The sequence below is a fragment of the Engraulis encrasicolus genome, chromosome 10, assembly GCF_034702125.1.
Source record: "Engraulis encrasicolus isolate BLACKSEA-1 chromosome 10, IST_EnEncr_1.0, whole genome shotgun sequence".
Taxonomy (NCBI): Eukaryota; Metazoa; Chordata; class Actinopteri; order Clupeiformes; family Engraulidae; genus Engraulis; species Engraulis encrasicolus.
This window is the reverse complement of record NC_085866.1, coordinates 26,200,772-26,220,996: the sequence shown is the minus strand read 5'-3', so window position 1 is coordinate 26,220,996 and position 20,225 is coordinate 26,200,772. Positions and strand designations below refer to the sequence as shown.

General features: G+C 42.8%; 2 protein-coding genes across 2 annotated transcripts; one reads left to right on the top strand and one right to left on the bottom strand.

Annotated features, from left to right (window-relative positions):
* Positions 1-566: 566 nt before the first annotated feature.
* Positions 567-8,006, bottom strand: si:dkey-20d21.12 (uncharacterized protein LOC556245 homolog). Its single transcript, XM_063209671.1, has 4 exons — positions 7,833-8,006; positions 5,516-5,644; positions 2,589-2,786; positions 567-2,195 (listed from the first exon to the last, which is right to left on the bottom strand). Exons 1-4 carry the CDS (start codon positions 7,858-7,860, stop codon positions 2,062-2,064), a joined length of 489 nt encoding a protein of 162 aa, XP_063065741.1. The 5' UTR covers positions 7,861-8,006; the 3' UTR covers positions 567-2,061.
* Positions 8,007-10,827: 2,821 nt separating this feature from the next.
* Positions 10,828-19,215, top strand: amt (aminomethyltransferase). The gene is made up of 9 exons (XM_063209670.1): positions 10,828-11,054; positions 14,328-14,495; positions 14,826-14,906; positions 15,274-15,405; positions 15,721-15,799; positions 16,377-16,522; positions 17,742-17,922; positions 18,357-18,512; positions 18,946-19,215. The coding sequence occupies exons 1-9, from the start codon at positions 10,926-10,928 to the stop codon at positions 19,122-19,124; spliced, it is 1,251 nt and encodes a 416-aa protein (XP_063065740.1). The 5' UTR covers positions 10,828-10,925; the 3' UTR covers positions 19,125-19,215.
* The last annotated feature ends 1,010 nt before the right edge of the window (positions 19,216-20,225 follow it).

The following is a 20,225-nucleotide window of genomic DNA, read 5'->3' as shown; positions in this document are numbered from 1 at the left end:
AGATAGGAAATGGTTTAATGAATACTTGTGGAGTGTTTTGACACTCAATCAACATGTATGATGGAATAAAAAAAACAACAAAAGGTGGTTGCTCAGCCAAACGGCAAAATCAAATGAAACAAAGAATTCAAATTAAAGACGTGAATGGATACCTCAACTATCTTAATAGGTGCCTACAGCTAAATAAATTGTGTGATACTTAAAAAATATGTGATAAATATCATGACTGCCTTATCTCCTGGATCTCAAGGGGGTGGATTAAAGAGAGGCATGTATGAGACATTAGCACGTTTAAAAATATGAGAGGAAGGTCAGGGGTGGCCAGCCTATGTGTCTTCAAACTCGTCATGACTTAAGCAGTGGCTAATCATGCCATGTCTGCATCGGCAGAAAGGTTTTTGTGTTATTATAACAGATACAATTGTTATTATGCATCTTTGCTTCATGTATCGAATCAACCAGTGTGGTGATATTCCCTTGTGTACTTAATTTTACATGGGCGTGAAGTGAAGTTAGGTCATATTGTCTGGAAGTGTTACAGATCTATGCAATGACAAACTTTCTTTTTGACATGAATTTATTATCAAAGGGACACTGTATATGACTGTACAACATGAATGCTTTGGTACAGTAGCTCTGAAGGTGCTTCCACACTGCTCCTTTCAAACAACAACAACAAATATCACCATGCTAAAGTTGGCACCATAGGGGGTATAATCAAAAACCTGGCTGTAGACTGACTCCATGCTGAAAACCTCTATGAAGTGTTGAAATAAGATTATTGAATAATTGATGGAGGGAAGTTGACATTGCTGATTGATTACTAATTAACTTTGCTTGTTAGTAACAAACACTCTATGTACTGTATGTAGGCTAGATGTCCAAATGCTTACCTATCACAATTTCTTGTGATAGAAAATTGAGTTTCCATTTCGTCATAATCTGTTAATTTAGAAAGCATTTCTTCAACTGACCCCTGGATTGACCAAAGTGCTTGGGAGAGTGAAAACTTTGACCAAGCTAATTGTGAAAACTATTAATTGGTAATAACAAACTAATACAATTTACATATTTACATATTTACAGTGTAACATAAAAATACATGGACAAGTACATGAACAATTACAAAGTATAAAGAAAACACAGCTATCTGAAATATGACAGTAAAAGTATGACAGTGTTCTTCTAAAAGTTGAGCTAATGTGTCATCATTCAAAAATCAAATGCTGAACTCTGATAGAGATTTTTGGCATACATTTCACAGCCAGGTTTTCAATACTATCACTTTGCTGGTAGCATTTTACAATATTCCCTAAACCAACCTATCAGCCTACCTCACACTACCCATACACCACAAACATTTGAGACATTTCAAACAAAAACCAGGAAACAAAAGCAAGCAAATACAGACTGGTTGTCTACATTTAACTAACTTTTGGCAAATGAGCAAGCTGCCATTAACGGAAGGGAAGTGTGCGAGCGCCTTAGAAGAGCATGGTCCTATAGCAGGCAGTCACAAAAGACAATTGACTCAGACAATTGTAAACTTCAGTCAGAATCTCACAGCCTACAACTCTACCAGTAGATGTAATTCTCGACAGTCTTAAATATTTCCCCTCATCATTACCCCCAATGTAGTGATGAGAATGTACAGCATCATATTGAGAAACACACTAGTTGTGTCTTACTAACATCATCCCCTCTTGGTAGCCTACCTGTTGATATAGTCTCGAAATGGCCACACACAGAGGCACAACACATAGCAACCACTACACTGACCCCAGCAACTCTATGTACTGACAAATTCCACAACTGACAACAATTCAGAGACTGGATAAGTTCACAAAGGCAATTCAATTCACTGCTAGAGGTAGTCTAATTATTCATTCGTGTGCAACCCCATATATTCAATAATCGTTTTTCATAGTAAGCACCTTGGGAAAGTAACTCAACAGTCTTATGGGTGTATTGTGAAGGAGACAAGAGTCCAGTGACTTGTCTAGTGGTTAGTAGGCCACCGTGTGGTTGGGGAGGAGACTGCCATGGTGCGTTGCCATGGCGTCAGTGTGGCGTGGTGCTGCTGAGGTTCCTCTGCAGCAGCTGCAGCTTGTTCTTGAGGTCTGACACGTCCTGCAGGTGGCCCTGATGCTGCAGCAACACCTCAGACAGGTAGCTCACCGTGATGGCCTGCTTCACTGGAGAAGAGAAGAAGAGAAGAGAAGAGAAGAAATGAAAAGAAAAGAAAAGACGAGACGAGACGAGAATAAAGTACTTCAGAATTAGAATATAGAGTAAGGAATTATTCCTCATGCTGAGCTTTGCCACATAGTATAGAACTTTTTCACACTTTTGCTGAAAAACCCAAGAAATATGGAACATTAAAAAAGTTAAAGGTGAAAGCTTGACTCAAAATATGTACAAAATATGTTTTCTACCCAATGATTCTTGGTAGAACCTCACATTAGAAAGCATTAGCAAAAGCATTTTTTTTAGGTTAAGGTTATCCTTCCCATCTCCTGCTCATTAATTTATGATGCTTTATACTGATCAGCAATGAACAAATAAATCTCACAATCTTCTTGTCTTACCTACGACAAACAGGATGACTCCGAGGGTGACGAAGAGGAGGGCGAGGCAGGCGAATATGAGAATGCGTGGCAGCGGAATCTTGGGCAAGTCAATGGGCGGTGGTTTGGAGTGACGCGCCGCAGGTTTGAGCACTGGAGTCGGCATGTTCCCATTGGACGGTGGAGGGAAAGACGGCAGGGGTGTTCTGCTGAATGATACTATGAGATAGAGGCAGGGAGCGTTCAAATTATAATCAATTACAATAATAGCAAAGGAACAATAATATTACAATATTACAATAATAGCAAAGGAACAATGGAATGAAGCATATAGTTGCAATATTGGGAATAAAGAAGCAGCTAATCTTTCTTGTTTTTTACCCTTTCATTTGTATGCTTCAAATGCTTTTTCGTTTTTGACTTTTCTGAAACACATTGAATCACATCTCTGTGTGAAGCATGCTTTACAAATAAATTGACCTTCTCTTGCCTAGAAAGTAGCTAAACAACAAAGACAGAGAAGAGCAGATAAAGCAGAGCAGACAAAACGCATAAGGGCTGAGACACAAAAGGACACCCTCTGAACTTAGTATGTCTTCATTTGGTCTCCAGTAATCTACATTCTACACTGAAACAAGTCTAAACACTCTAGTTAGACTAGCTTCACAAGCACACAGATACACATACACATACACATGCAAATATAAAATGGCTCGATAGCACTTTTATGGATTGAAGACAGAATCAAATGGGCAAAACTGTCCATCTATGTAAGGGATAACGGCCGACGAGGTGACCGGTTATACGAAATTAATGGCGAGGCGGCTCTAAACTTTGGCGACGCGCGCAGCGGTCGACCTCGAAGGCCGTTATCCCGCTTATCTGCCGTTATGGTGGGGTACTTTTTAATCTATTATCGTCTGTAAAGTTGTAGGAACCATGTTCTATCAAGATAGAATGTTGCTGTGCGGGCGTCCAACTTGACGCGCCTAGAATCTTCGTTTGGTAGCCTGCCGACGCTGTGATTATTTAATTTTCCCTTGGCCATATACCACGGCGGGATGGAAGTTTAAAAACAAAAACTTGCGAAGCATTTCTATGCTGAATCGACACATGTCGCATTACGTGTCTATTTCCCCCTGCTGATCATCACAGGCTACCTGTCAACTTCGTGCGTAAAAGAGAGAGAGATAGAGAAAGAGAGAGAGAGATTCCCAACGCTAGGGTCATTTTTAATAACTCTCCCCTTTCCCCTTTCACACGTGTTCCTTCCCCACAAGAGGAGAGTAGCCTAATTTTTAAAAAAGGACGTTTTCAGATCAATACCAAAGGGAAGGCAGCGGGAAATAGCCTACATTTTAAAAACCATGGGAGTGGAGCAGATGACGAGGTGACTCGTTTCGATACAATTGATGGCGAGGCAGGTGCTTAGAATTTCGGTACAGGGTATTTTTGCCATGTATTGCTGGGCCTATCTGTAAATTTGTAACCTGAATTATGCCAACTGCAGGACCATTTAGTGCGCACGTAATCAGGCGCGCCTCTGTCAGATGCATGTAGTAGAACTTTTACGGCGCCCGACTTGACAACCAAATGCGATAGAACTGACGACTGGCTCTTGGCTTGACAACCAAATGCGATAGAATTAACGACTGACTCTTGACTTGATAAACAAATGCGATAGAACTAACGACTGGGTTTTGGCCATAGCAACCTACAGTTTAGAATTAGTAACCTAACTTAGTCGCACGTTTGACGCCTTACAGGTTATAGGGAATTAGTTGCAACCCCATCAGCCAATCAGAAAAGAGGATTCAGTTGCGTAGGCAGATAAGGCACATTAATTAGAATGTATCAATGTAGGCTATGAGTGTGTTAGTGGCTGGTGCTCATGGAAAAGTAATCTTCATGTCCCAGATAAGTGTCACGGGGGACAGTGTGCTGCTGTGTAGGACTGTAGCCGTCCGTCAAATAACACACTAGGTGAGGACATGACGGACTGACTGAGAGTGGTCATGATCCACCCCACACCCCCCCAACCCCCCTTTGGCACTGGGGAGTAGGGAGTTCCCCTTACAGTGTCCTGGCCAGGCACCCAGTCTGGCTCATCCAATACAAGCCTCCCTAATCATCCCCTGATATAAACTGTCCACTGACTCACAAAGCTATTAGACCTATTAGGTCGATACGTTGTGTCGAGTTTCACGAAATCACAGTAAGGGAGCTTTACAGTGTGAAGGTAATTATTTTTTTCCAGAGTGAACCAGCGGACCAATTTTATTACATCATGTTTTGTTACCCATTAATATCTCGGACGCAAATTTGTGGGAACATTTCAGTTTCATGGACTGTCACCTGTATCTCCCTCCGTATATTTCAGAGGGAGTGTCCTGTCCATATGGCTTACCCATTGAGCTGTGTTACAAACCACTCCTAGGTCAGTGGGTTAGGATTCGGCGGGCTATGATGACAGCTTACTGGCTGCTCATTTCGACGATGCAGCACATTTGGACAGAACAGGGCCACTGCACATCACAACACGCAGGTTCTACACACATGTGGTGGTTAGTGATCCCATGGCTACAGCCCTTGTTTAGTCTCACAGATACACATGGACATAACATACTCCTAAGCACTCATTTTATAAAGACATGCCGTTATAAATTTGCTGCTACCAGAATGGCAATGACCAGCGGTTGTGGTGCATTACATAGGATAGGACCTGTGTTGTGCCATAGTAGAGTAGTGTGGTACTATGGTAGTTAACTTTTCAATGTCTATTACAGCGTTCCACAAGTGGAACGACATGCGTGTGTGTGTGTGTGTGTGTGTGTGTGTGCGCGCGCGTGCGTGCGTGTGTGTATGCGTGCGTGCGTGCATGCGAACCATTCCACTTTCATAGTAAGGTAAGAATTCCTATACGTGTAAGTAAAAGAGTTGCGGCCTACCTCTTCGAGATTGTTCCGTTTGGTTTTTGTGGATGTCATTGATAGATTCGACTGAGTGCAGCTGGATTTCTGTGAGATCCCGGTCATTGATGAATACAGGATGTGAAGGGGGACACTGCTTCAGCATCCCTGAAAACAACAGAGTATACAATTACCATGTCAAATTTACATACTGTCTACGTATGTCAAGCTTGATGCTGCTGCTACTGGTGCTGCTACTAGGAGAAAAGTCCACCATCAAAGACATGTTAAACCCAGTAAGAACATCAAACCTGGAACATCAAACCTGTCAAGGGATAAAAGACGGAAATAGCCTCTTGACTACAATCTTGTATATTCAGCATTTTTGTTTAAATGCTGGCAATATATGCTATCCCTTTCTTAAATAAATAAACTTGTAAGACACGGTCCCTGTTGAATGACAATGACCAAGTAGTGCTGTATTAGTAAAGGCTGTGTGCACTCACTGTCATAGTGGTGTCATCCTATGGTAGTTAAGTTTTTCAGTGATATTACAGCGTTCCACTGGTGGAATGCTGCCTTTACTTTTGACAGGACATTTAAGAAAATGACGGAAAGAATGACTGAATGAATGAAAATTAGTGGAGGAGAGAGATGAGAGAGGGTCTGGAAACCTCAGTCTGCAATCGCACCCAGGTCCCCAGCGTACCCAGATCCCCATTGGAGCATTGGAACTTTTTTATGTGTTAAGTTACTTAGTATTAACATATGCCCAACTCAACAAAAATTAAAAGCAAATGGGTGCTCAATTCATAAAAGTATTAAAAAGAAAGGAGACAGAACAGCACTCCTAGATGCTTGGACTTTATTGTCCGTAGGCTATAGGAGTGCTGTGCTGTCCCCTTTCCTTTGACATTTTCATGTGTTGGCACTCTAGACACCTTCATTTCAATGCATTCAAAGCATTTAGGCCTATAGCAAAAGTTGCATCTGGTGGAATAGACGTAATAGTGGGAGGAAAAAGTTCATCCTTTCTCACATTTCTGCCTGAAGTCAGTGGTCATAAAATATAGTCAGATAACTCTAAAATCACAAGAATGAACACAATAGCCCACAAACAACAACATATTATATTGTTTTAATACCTCCGCTAAGGAGGTTATGTTTTTGGACGCATTGGTGTATTTGTCTGTCTGTCTGTCTGTCTGTCTGTCAGCAGGATAACTTATGAACGGATTTTGATTACATTTTGTGGAGTTGTTGGAAATTAAAAAAAGGAACAAATGATTCAACTTTGGTGGTGATCCGGATCACAATTTGGATCCAGGATTTAAAAAAAAAGATTCCTCACCATAGGGCAAATTTTGACATTCCTGTTTCTAGGCAGAAAGACTTAAAAAAAAGGGTCTAACATAGTCAGATGTTTGTGAGTAATATTATAAACATAGCCAGGATTCCACAGCTTGTAGTTTTATGGCGTCAGTGATCCCATGGCCTTGGCAAGGTTTTTACACTGAGTGCTTACCGTAGTATAAGATGTAAACATTAATAATAATAATACTGTAATAATAATATTAATAGTAATACTGTAAGTACACCCCTGGCTAAAGATCATCCAATAATTAGATACAGAGCGTGCACTTTGCACAATTATTAGGCAATGGAGAATTATCACTTTTTTGACCATATCATCCATTTTTTGCACACACCAACCTGTATGAACATGGACCATAAGCATCCCAAGCTACTCCAGTAGCCTACCTGCCTGATCAGATCATTTTGAGCAGATAAAATGTGTGGCAGGATCTTTCCTTTTCAGTAACTTTATCTAAGGGGTTGCTAATTAGTGCTTACAGTGGTGTAAGATTGAACTATGTGGTGGTAGGCCTACGTACATCATGACTTTTCTCCAACTTGGGCTACTTTTGACATGTGTCAACACATGTCTTTCTGGCAGTTATTTAGGAGGCATGTTGTGTGTGAACTATGAATCAATTTACAGGCCGACAACTGTCACTCACTTGTAGACAGCATTAATAAACAATGACTAATCCCTCCATTTTGACCAAGTTAAAAGAGTCAGTTGAACCAAAATACTTTGTCACAGCAAGCAAGAAAGAAAGGAAGACAGAAAGTACAATGCTTGAAAATTGTAGGCTACCATTCTTCAAACAGTTGCATGAAACTGCTACTGTAGAGCCAGGCTTCAATGTAACCCGTTTTTAACTCAATGAAGTTACATTGTTGCGTCCAACGGCGCAATGACTGATCCAGCATGACACATGCATCACACTTCCACACATACCGCGAGCATGCGCGTGCCTCTTAACACAAAGGGCTTTGATTCATTTCTTACCGTCTGAGTACGTTTTCATAAGACTCATCTCGAGAAACACTTGGTGTTCAGGGCGAACGACTTTTGTAGGCTACTACTTGACTTCTCAATAAGAAAAAAATGGTTGAAATAGACCTGTTCTGTTAAAATTTTACAAGTAGAGTCCAAGCATCGTAAGAAACAGATGTAGCCGTGGCCAAGCTGTTGTTTCTGTGGTTGTATGTCATTCGGCCCCTCTTGGCCAGTCAGACGTCAGCCAAAAATAGCCACTATCGCACTGGGTGGGTGGAAGTTATTAATAGCCCCCCACGAGTATGCTACGAGGTTAAACGATGATTGAATTATTAGGGTCGCCAGGAGAATGAGAACAGCACCCAAGGGCTTTGATTCAGCCAAACATACACAGGCTAAACGCGGACAGTTGAGACTTGTTCTGACACTTTTTGCAGCACTTTTGGTAACCTGTTGCTTTTTTGTGTTGTTTCCTATATTGACACTAGGGGGCACTGATTTAACAAAAAATGAAGAGTTGTGAAATCATTAGATCACTGACCATGGTGTTGACAGGAATTATATTCAAAAGAATCTGGATAGACCTAGCAGGTGATGAGTCAAATTGGTGTATTCATAAACTTTAACTACATTAAGTTATTTGCCTATGAAGTATTGACTTAGGCCTAGTTGAAATTATTTCCCAGCTTTGATCCTATATGCCTAGGCTGTATGTTCAGCCCTTTGAATGAATGACTTGTATGGTTTTCAGTCATGGTGCATTTAGGCTGCTGCACATTCATTGAGCACAATGGTGACATAAGCCTTCTAAGTAAAGCCGGTGTGTGGATATCAGGTTACTGTTACTGATTGCCCTTGCTGGATACATGGTAGCCCACACTACTTTGCCCTGAAGTAGCTCTGGTGAATGCCTTTGATTATTACAACCAAGGGCGAAACTTTGATTTTGACATTGGTGGGGACACAAAAGTGCTCCAAGACAAAGATTCCAGAAGCTTTTTTGCATTATCAATCATAGGTTCATGTCATGCAGATGTAGGGCACGGTCTATGAATATGGTCATTGATCCACGTCGATTTATAAGCACGAGCGGTGCTGTCCCCATAGCCTATTTGTTTCAAACGTGTATGACGCGCTATGCCGATTTAATGTTTCAAAGACGTTGATTATTGAGAATGGAGAACGAGACACGGAATAGGTTAGAGGTAGGCCTAGGTGAAATTAATGTGGAGAGCATGGTCTATGAATATGGTCATTGATCCACGTCGATTTATAAGCACGAGCGGTGCTGTCTCCATAGACTATTTCTTTCAAAAATGTATGACGCGCAATGCCGATTTCATGTCACGCTTTCAAAGACGTTGATTATTGGGGAAACGGAGAACGAGACACTGAATAGGTTAGAGGTTGGTGAAATTCATGTGGAGCGAGAGAAAGAGAGAGAGAGGGTGGGCAGCACCAACCCTTTGGATGCAGTGATGCACGCTCAACCGAAATTGAAAGAAAAGACAGGGAGGGACGAGAGGCAAAATGGGAGGCGCGGGTACTCAGACCTCCAGACCTATCCCCTTCTGAATTCTGCATTTTTTTTGTTTGTCATTATGCTAAGGTGCCCGCCGACGTTTTACAAAGGCGCCCTCGTGATACATCTGTCTCGTGTTATGTTGACGAGGAGTTATTGTGTCACTGTCACAAACATTCTATCATTTGCAGGACATAATGCAACATTAACATATTGACAGCCATTGGATATTCAACTGCACAACAGTCTCTGCAGTTAGTTGTGCCATCGTAGACAACTTGATTCATAGATAACGAGTTTGCCCTGCTAACGGGCTGTGTTCCAAACGTCATTTCATTAGCGACAGAAATATTCTAGTAAGGGTGTGACTTACAGATTTCTTTGAAAAGTAGCTCCGTATGTCCACTTTTTTTCTTTTGCCTGCCATCTCACTTGGCAGTCATGTGCCCGTGTCACCCACGTTGCACCAAAGATTCTGGAACGTTAGCCTGCCAGAGTAATTTAATAACACCACTGATAAGCGCAGTGATAGAACCTACCGAAAAGACCTCAGCTTCTTTTTTTTTTTTTTTTGGCGCTCCTGCCTCCTAGCAACCATACACAACCTAGAGTCTCACGTGAAAGAAGGGGAAGGCACAGCCAATCAGATTGGTCGTCAGCCTTTGGCAAAGGACTTTTGGTTAACCCTTTCTTCGCCGCAATGCCAATGAGACGGGAGACAGTTTCCCCCCCCAGCCCCAGTGATCAAATTTGTGCGGACAAAACGATAATCGCTGGATATTGGTGGGGACGCGTCCCTTATATCCATGCCGAAATTACGCCCATGATTACAACTAAGTCCAAATGAAGGCCATAAAGTCCTGCACAACTCCTTATGTTTGGCACAAATGCATTTTCCACAGTTACATTGTGTGCCAAATGGTTCTACGCCATAGACATCATCATCATCATCACCATCACCACCACCATCACCATCACCATCATCGTCATCGTCATCATCATCATCATCATCAACAACAACAACAACAACAACAACAACAACAACAGCATCACCTTGGCCCTACGTCTACTACACGGCCGATCCGGGTTCGATTCCGGCCCGGGTCCTTTGCCAACCCTTCCCTGTCTCTCTCTCCCAAATGTTTCCTGTCTCTCTCTCTCTCTCTCTCTCAAAACTGTCCTGTCACTAATTAAGTCTAAAAGACAAAAAAAACCCACCTTCCTGATTCATGAATTTTATTCCATTTATTCTTCATTATTATACTATCCACACAGCAACACAGGGCTACCTTTATTTTGTCATATATTTGTCTTCTTCTTAGTCTACCTATTTTATTTTTTATAAATGATTATACATTTTTATACATAATTCATTATATGTATTTATTTATTTTCTATAATGGTCTGTCTCTAACTGTAAAGCTGCATGTCTTGTCCAAATGTTTTTTTTTATCAACTACATTTCCCAGAAGGCACTGCTTCTCGAAATCAGTGTTATGCAGTTGAGAGCGGAGTCCAGTTGAAGAAACTAAACGGATCTCTCTGTCGGTGGGCAAGCTGCACAAGATCAAGGCGCAAATATGTTTCTTCGGGGGATACATTGTTGTCGGTCGGCAACTAGTTTTGGTAAACAGGCTCTGGGAAAACCACCATCATCAACAGCGAGACTCGCATCGCTACAGCAGCGGAGGCATGCTTCAACTTCGGAGGTAAAGTCCGCTACACACGTTTCCACATTCTGCAGCTGCAGTTGACAAGAACATGTTTAAATCTTTTTGGCCTATGAGATGAATTGGGTATATTTATCCCCATAGTTCTATTGCCACGGTGTTATCTGCATTCTCGGATATTTGTCGTTTTATTTTGGATGTGCCTGCCCAGTGGGTTTTGCAATATCCCCACTAATTTCCTGCAGGTCTCTTGCTAAATTTTATCCCAAAAATCCGGTCTAGTCCTGTTTTTTCCTGAAATATGGGGGATGTAGGTGGAACACACATCAGTTCAAAAACAAGGGACATTGTGTGCCTTGGTTTTGTTTTGACTACATCTAAAAGAGCTACAGAATTGTAGCCTACTTTTTGGTCAGGTTACTAATGTAAGAGCTGCAGAGCTTCTGAGGACGGCTGCACTGCACTGCTCTCAGTGTATTCCGGTGTGTGTGATCCCACTGTCTCTTCTCACATGCTGCAGATGATGCATTTAATGGGTAACACGGGTGCAGGGCAGGCAGTCAAGCAAGAGTAGCAGATGGGCCCATTCTGCACTAGTTGGCTTTCACTATGATTTCATTCAGGCACTCAGACACAGTGCAGTAACAATGCTTTGTCAAAAAAATGTAACCCTTTAAAGGACGCCAAGACCAACCATGCTGTATTAGTAGTACTATTAGTTTAAGGGCACATTATACCCTAGGCTACTTATCGTTTTTTTTCTTTCAAAGATCGTCTCTCTGTGTGAATGACATTCATTCACCGGTGCAGTGACTTTGGACCTGTTCAATGATAAGCACTGTTACATCTGCTCTAAAGGCCAGAGGGTCACACCGAGACAATCCTCATCACTGATTGGACAATTTATCGGCCAAGTTGTTGCTGATTGGTCTGTTACACTCTGATCATATCAGTTATAGCCTGTCTCATAATCAGTTACTCTGCTACTACAACCAGGGCTACTGACAGCTTATACCATCAGGCCCAGGACAAAGTTATCTGACAGGGCCCCCACCCTACAGTGTAATGAGTACCCAATTCTGGGTCCCCCCCTGTCCCTGGGCTTGGGACAACTGGCCCTTTGTCCCCCACCCAGTCATCTTCCCTGACTACAACAGTCAATTAGTCAGGCCAGCAAGACTAAAAATAACTGATGATAATGGCATGAAAGGAGACAATTTTTCACCATGTCTGAGGTGTGATTTATAGCTTCTGTGCATATCAGTAATATGCAAAAGGCCCAACATGCCAGATGTCTGAGGGAGTAACAAGGCCTGTATTCCACAGAAACTTTTATGTTCCCTGTTGCATCTTTGCTCAGATTTGTCATTTTACTGAAAAGAGTGTAATTGCATTACAAGTTATCTATTTAAAAAGATTAGCAATCGTTTTGTCCCTGGAAGAATGCTTTTTGCAGTAAGTGCTATCTTTTTTTTAAATTGAAGAAACATCTTTTAACCTATTTAACATTAACGATGCACCGTTGATGTTAAATAGGTTAAAAGATGTTTCTACACAGTAGGCCTACACAGTACACAAAATCTTCCAGGTTCTGTATGACTGTAATAATGCCCCAACACACGACGTATACTACAACTTGGAACAGTTCATCCTAGACTAACCTTTCTTTTTTATATATATATTTTTAGGGGCTTTTATGCCTTTATTTGATAGGGCAGTCTGAGATGGTGACAGAAAGTGAGTGGGACAGAGAGACGGAGTGGGATCGGGAAATGACCCCGGCCGGACTCGAACCGGGGTCCCCGTGGGCATGCAAGCCCAAATGTGGGGGCTTAGCACGCTGCACCACAGCGCCCCCCTAGACTAACCTTTCTGTTGCAGTTCTGTTAAATGGCCCAGGTTGTGATGGAGCATTCAGAATGCATCCTGGTTAGAAATTCCTTAGTGCACACAGAGAATCTCTAAGCTATGAGAAAGGTATCTACCATTGACTCCCATTATAGCCCCGTTGGCGAACGCAGCCAAGTGAAAGATGAATGGGAGCCTATTGGGCTAAATGGCTCAGCAGGGATTTGTGACGGTTCTGTTCTCTGGTTTGTAAAGATGTGCGCACATTCTAAGGGTCATTTTCACAAATCTAACACTTGACAAGATGCAAACGTGTCGGCAAATGCTTTCACTTACTCTTATCTATCGAACGCAACTTCATTATTTCCAGGGAAAAAAATACACGGGCAGATACAATTATAAGAAGCATACAGCCCCATTGGGACCCATTCATTATTTACTTGGCTGCGAGAACATAGCTGCAGTGCCACTCCTGGCCACCAGCTAGTGACCGTTCTCGTACAATATTCCATTTTCTCTGGTGCACATGTGCACTGCACAGGCTGTCGCCGTGTGCCGTCATTAGTGATGATGAGATGAGAGTGGTCAGAATGCCACGCCCACCTTATTCACAGTGGTGCCAAACATCGCCTTGTAGAGTTGGACACATCAAACCCTGCCTAATGCACCAAACATCATCTAGTAGAGCCAGATAAATCCAGCATATATTTTCCGGGATCCATGTCATGTTAGGCGAACACCCTTTTAGGAGACTTTTAGGTGACTTAAGGTAAAGGACTTGAATAAATGGTGTTTCTTAGTACTCTAGATGCCAGTAGCACACATCTTATGCAAGCCGCCACAGAAAGAGAAGGAGGGGATCGAACTTGAACACACTCCTTTGCATTGAGTTGACCACTCAAGACCCTACTACCACAGCAGGCCTTGGCTGCAAGTCATTCCAGATCCTCACCTTCTTTCTTGTGGCCGCTGGCCTGGTGGCATGAAGGTCAACATCATTGATTATCAGACTTTTTACTCAATATCTTGCAAAAAACATAATTCAGAAGTCATTCGCTCATTAATTGGGACGTGGAATGGCTGAAAGCCCTCCAAAAAGCCTGTCTTTGCTTCTTGACAGTGGGGAAACTTTATTTTTTTTCCACTGAAGTGGGACCACACTGAGATCAGAGGCCAGCACTAAGGCGTATAAATCACTACATTTATAAATCACTATCTCTGCATCTGATCAAGCACTGCTCATTTTATATTTTTTTGCGTCAATTAATTTCCTGTGAAGTGCACAGAGTAGTTCAATACTTTCAATCCGCAAAAAAAAAACAATACAATCCAAAAAATCTGTTGTTGTCACACCCTCAGAGCCTCTCTTTTTTTAAAACAAAATTGCCAACGACAAGCTAATGCTTTTATAAGGGTCATTTTCACTTAACTTAGCCTTAACTATATCTCTGTTTTTTCCCTTAGGACCCCTTGAAGCAGACTGTGCTGTATGACTTCCACCGAGCGCAGGGTGGGAAGATGGTGGGCTTCGCTGGCTGGAGCATGCCAGTGCAGTACAAAGACAGCCACATCGTCTCACACATGCACACCAGAGAACACTGCTCCCTGTTTGATGTCAGTCACATGCTGCAGGTATGGCAATAAGAGTGTGTGTGTGTGTGTGTGTGTGAGTGAGTGTGAGAGAGTGTGTGTGTGTGTGTGTGTGTGTGTGTGTGTTACATGTTATGCCTGAAAATCACATACCCACATGTGTGTTTGTGTGTGTGCGCGCGCCCATGCGCGTGCACACATGTGGGTGTGCGATTTTCACACATAACGTGTTTTTATTCTCTGATTTGAGATGGTTGTGGTTGTATTTCTGGTGTATACCTCTGCTAATGGTTACAAAGGTCTAGGCCTCAGAATATCAGAGATTATGGTTTTGTAGACAAAGCTGTTTCTTATTTGAGCTTTTCCTTCCAGACCAAAGTTCACGGAAAGGACAGAATAAAGTTCATGGAGTCCATGATTGTTGCAGATGTCGCTGAACTAAAAGATAACCAGGTAAGCCCATAGCCTTGGTGTGTGCAAAACATGTGCAGACACATAAATTAGCTGAAGATATAAACAGTCTTTACCTCTTTTGAGATATCCTTTTTTAAATACACTCAAAAACATTCAAAAACATCTTAAGATGCAGCCTTACAACTTCAGGTTTTAATATTTGTGCATATTTTTGGAGTCTTATTTAGACATCACAGTGACAGGAAATCAGTGGTTAAGGAGAGTTAGAGATGGAGAAGGATCAGGAAATGTCCTCAGGTCGGCTTTGACCACAGGTCTCTGGTCCTTAGCCACTGAGCCACAGCGCCCCCTGCAGGTATCTTATTATTTTACATCTTAACCTGTGTGTCTTTTTTTTCCTCCTCAGGGCTCTCTTTCTCTGTTCACTAATGAGAAGGGAGGGATCATGGATGACCTGATAGTCACGAAGACTGATCAAGGCTACCTGTACGTTGTGTCCAATGCTGGCTGTGCTGATAAGGACTCTGCCCATATGAAGGTGAGAACTACACTTGATGGGCAATGAACCCCCTGTGCTACTACTTATTCTATTCTATTCTAATCTATTCTATTCTATTCTATTCTATTCTATTCTATTCTATTCTATTCTACTCCATTCCATGTGCTTTGAGAAAAAGAACTGAGCACATGGGATTTGAATATAGCAGATCATAACAGATATAGTGCTGTTATTTGTGAGCGCTTTGTTAAACGTGATTCCCCTCCCTCTTTGTCCTTTTCTATTTTTTTGTATGTGCGAATTAGTGTATGATGGAATAAATGAACTTGCGTATGTCCTTGTGTCTGTATTCAGGCTCGACTGCAGGAGTTTAAGGCAGCAGGTCATGATGTGGATTTGGAGTTCCTGGAGGAGAGCCTGGTGGCTCTGCAGGGTAAGACCTGGCTCTTCATCTCCACTATTAGTGCATTCAGGCCGACTGAGAACCGTGCCGGTACCCGTTCCCGCACCTAATCGCGAACCGGCCGTCGTGTTCATGCCACAGATTTTAGCGTTCGCGAACCAGAGAGCACTTTAGTGCTGGACGTAACTCGTGCGGGCACTGGCTCCAGCTCCAAGTCCGACAGGCAGACAACAGATGCGTCCGTCTATGCCAGTAGCTCTGAACCTTTTTTCAACTGAACAACTCAAGCAACTGAACTCTGCCACCTTTTGGACACAAGAGGGAATCACAATTCAGAAACGGACGGACGGACGGAAGGATGGACCAATGGACGGACAAAGCCTCTTATAGAGATGCGTGGGACGCATCTAAAAATTCCCTGTCCTGGTGCTGATGATGTCAAAAGCAAAAGTACAAGATGTCTCTAATCAGTGATACAAATCTTTGGACCGTCTGAGCTGGTCACTTAATCATGTGTATTTTAATTGAACGTCTTTCCTGACTGCCTTATGTCCACCCTTCTTACTTGCCACTTCTGACTGATCTTGGCTTGGCTTTGTGTCCACAGGTCCCACCATGTCAAAGGTGCTGCAGGCAGGGGTCAGCGATGACCTGAGCAAGTTGACCTTCATGACCTCCGTGCTGACCCCGGTGTTTGGGATCCAGGGCTGCAGGGTCACCCGCTGCGGCTACACCGGAGAGGATGGTGTTGAGGTAGGACCTTTACCTTCACCACTTCTGTCATCATACTATTTCTGTCAGATCCACTCTAGTCAAAAATGAGACGAGAAACACAGATACATTTCAGAATTTTATTTCTGATTGCACATTTTGTGTTTGGCGGTATGGCTCTGTTCGGACTTCGGAGGAAGCTCCCCGGCTTCTCCTTGAGCTCCATGGAAGCCAAGACAGAACAGCAGCATCCTCAGGTGGAGTGCCTTCCATTTAGCTGGAAAGGCAACATACCCCACAGAGCAAGCAACAATGACAACAGTATGACATTGTTTGGCAATGATAAGTCTGGTGGAGCAGGGGAGGTGGTGGGTGCAAAACAAGCAGCAAAAAGCAATGACAGGAAAACAAACTGGTAGTTTAAATAAAGGGCGCCAATGGCCAGCATCCAATTGCGAGCAGCAGCTGATTAACTAAAGCGCAGCTGATTCATGGACTGCTGTAGGGGTTAGGTCGGTGTCAGCCAATAGGCAAAAGGGAGTGTTGACAACGTGGTCTGCCAGAACTAAGGCAGGTTGCTCGAGTTGTCTGCATTTAGCAGTTGTGTTGCATTTCGTTATTCAACTGAGGACTTCATCATGCCTTTTGTTATCAAGGAAATATTTGCAAATAAAAGGTTATGGTAATAATAACAAATCGCATGCTGCCTTCTGATTCAGCGCACCTCTGTGGTGAAAAAAGTAAGATATCCTGAGTGTTCCTGCTCTTGGCTATCTGGGGTGTCAATGGAAAGAACCGAGTTCAAAGTAGGAAGGAGAGTCACCAGAGAATCTCAGATGTGGAAGGCTGAATTGTACTTTAATTTAGAGCAGTGCCAAACACGTCTTCATCAGAGTTAGGGGAAAAAATCGCTTTGCACTGCTCTAAATAAAAGCACAATTCAATCTTCCACATATGGGATGCTCTGGTGACTCTCCATCTTACTTTCAAACACATCTGTGGTGTCTGTCAGTTCAGTTCAGTTCAGTTTACTTTATTGGTACCCGTACTGTAGGTAAACTGGTTTTGCAGTTCAAGAGAGAGATGGATGTCCTAACATATTTGTAAGCTACATGACACGTGGAACATGTAACATGCATTTTGTGCTGTTCTGTTTAGCATACCAATGTCTTTCTTGTTCAGTTCCTCTCTCTCACACACACTCATACTTCACACTTAAAGAAAAACAAATAAAAAACTCGTGCTGTATGTTCTCTGCCAGATCTCTGTCCCCAGTGGTCGAGCTGTGGAGCTGGTGGAGAAGCTTCTGGCTAACGGTGAGGTGAAGCTGGCCGGCCTGGGGGCCCGCGACAGCCTGAGGCTGGAGGCCGGCCTCTGTCTCTATGGAAACGATATCGATGAGACCACCACACCTGTGGAGGCCACTCTGGTCTGGACTATCGGTAAGCTTGTCGTTGTTAGCATAGTGAAGGTTGATGTGAATATTTCTTTCTTTTTTATATATGTTTTGGGCATTCTCTGCCTTTAGGGATAGTATTGAGAAGACAGTAAAAGATTGAGGCCACAGTCTTCGGGGCAACTTGCCCGTCCATTGTGCAGTGGTGACTTCCTCTAAGGTTTCCATTTCTGCAACCGACCAGCATCTAGTTGTCACGGTAGACACCTGGCTCTGCAGAGGAATGTAGTTTTTTATTGTCACTATGCCTGCAGTTAGACAGTAGTCATTATGGTGCTGAAGTTGTGGTGTGTGTGTGTGTGTGTGTGTGTGTGTGTGTGTGTGTGTGTGTGTGTGTGTGTGTGTGTGTGTGTGTGTGTGTGTGTGTGTGTGTGTGTGTGTGTGTGTGTGTGTGTGTGTGTGTGTGTGTGTTCATTGTAGGCAAGCGGCGACGTCAGCAGAGGGACTTCCCCGGGGCAGACATCGTGGTTCCTCAGATCAAAGCCAAGCCACAGAAGAAGCGCGTGGGCCTGATCTCTACTGGACCTCCTGTCCGACAGCACACGCCCATCCTCGCCCCAGACGGACGCCAAATAGGTCAGATCATCACTTGCACAAATTGATTGGGATTGGATGTGGTGGTCATAAATGATAATATCTTTGTGGGGACTTGATTCACTTTAAAATGGTGGACATTTAGTGTCCTGTGCGTAATAGAATGTGGGCATGTGGTTAATCAGTGCCAATATATTTACGGGATCACAGAGAAGCACATACCAACAGCAATCAGTTGCTGACTGCTGACATCGGACAGGTTGAACAACAGAGGGCGCTGTTCACACATTAAACATGAGGCTGCAGTTCCTTGCATACACCACTGGTGATGGCATTCTGTTTCAACACAATAAAGACTGAAATCTCTTTTTTCATCAGTAGCATTGCTCACATAACTTTTAGCCGTGCTAATTTTGATCTTAAAAATTTCATTTGTACTAAATTGTTCTGTAATTTATTGTCTTTTGTGTTACAGGTGAAATCACCAGTGGATGCCCCTCTCCCTGCCTGAAGAAGAACGTGGCCATGGGTTACGTGGAGACGGCTTTCAGTAAGGCGGGCACAGCACTGCAGGTGGAGGTCAGGAAGAAGGCAGTGCCCGCTGTGGTCAGCAAGATGCCATTCGTGCCATCTGGGTATTACACGGGTCAGTAAAAGGCAACAGTCTGTGGAGTGGACACTTCTAGCAGTGGCCTCAAAGGATTTATCCGGAGTTGGAACAAGTTTGTCTGATTTTTGCATGTTTGGGATGAAATACAGTCACTCTAGAGCAAAATCAAGGCAAAAGGATGCGTTTTGAGAAAGTTTGATAATATCACGTTAGCCTCGTTAGCCATATCAGCTATGCAATATGAAAGATGCGGGCATCGTTTTTTCGGCGGTTACACACATTTCAAAAACACAACATTTTAAAGTCTTGCACAGCTCAAAACAACGTCACACGTACCTCATAATATGTTGAGGGTATCCACACATAAACCGAAGTGTCCAAAGTCCTTCATGTATTCTTGAAAGGTCTGCAGAATGTGTTTTGTGAAGCTACTACCTTGAGAATATCTAAATTACGGTCAAGACAACTATTTGACACTAAAGCCCACCAAGTAGATTGCCGAGTGCGTCGCATCATCAGCTTTGATTATTTCCATAGCGAGTAACCACAGCTGATGGTGCGACGCACTCGGCAATCTACTTGGTGGACTTTAGTGTCAAATAGTTGTCTTGACCGTAATTTAGATATTCTCAAGGTAGTAGCTTCACAAAACACATTCTGCAGACCTTTCAAGAATACATGAAGGGCTTTGGACACTTCGGTTTATGTGTGGATACCCTCAACATGTTATGAGGTACGTGTGACGTTGTTTTGAGCTGTGCAAGACTTTAAAATGTTGTGTTTTTGAAATGTGTGTAACCGCCGAAAAACGATGCCCGCATCTTTCATATTGCATAGCTGATATGGCTAACGAGGCTAACGTGATATTATCAAACTTTCTCAAAACGCATACTTTTGCCTTGATTTTGCTCTAGAGTGACTGTATTTCATCCCAAACATGCAAAAAGCAGGCAAACTTGTTCCAACTCCGGATAAATCCTTTAAGACTTGAGTCTTGGCCTCGACCAACAAAACCAGCCAATGAGACACCAGCACTTAACTTGACTCATTGATTTACAAATGGTTTGTACTTCTTGTTTGTGTTCAAATGTGTGTACGGCTGGAGTTTGAAGGTACGGCTTAAGTGTATTTTGTATACACCATGA

Bases quoted from the DNA above. Each gene is read 5' to 3' on its own strand.
- si:dkey-20d21.12 (XM_063209671.1), bottom strand. From the start codon at position 7,860: ATGAGTCTTATGAAAACGTACTCAGACG. The intron at 2,787-5,515 runs GTAGGCCGCAAC...TCTATCTCATAG, and splicing joins AACGGAACAATCTCGAAGAG to TATCATTCAGCAGAACACCC. The intron at 2,196-2,588 runs GTAAGACAAGAA...TCTCTTCTCCAG, and splicing joins AGTCATCCTGTTTGTCGTAG to TGAAGCAGGCCATCACGGTG.
- amt (XM_063209670.1), top strand. From the start codon at position 10,926: ATGTTTCTTCGGGGGATACATTGTTGTCGGTCGGCAACTAGTTTTGGT. The intron at 15,800-16,376 runs GTAAGACCTGGC...TTGTGTCCACAG, and splicing joins GAGCCTGGTGGCTCTGCAGG to GTCCCACCATGTCAAAGGTG. The intron at 16,523-17,741 runs GTAGGACCTTTA...GTTCTCTGCCAG, and splicing joins CCGGAGAGGATGGTGTTGAG to ATCTCTGTCCCCAGTGGTCG.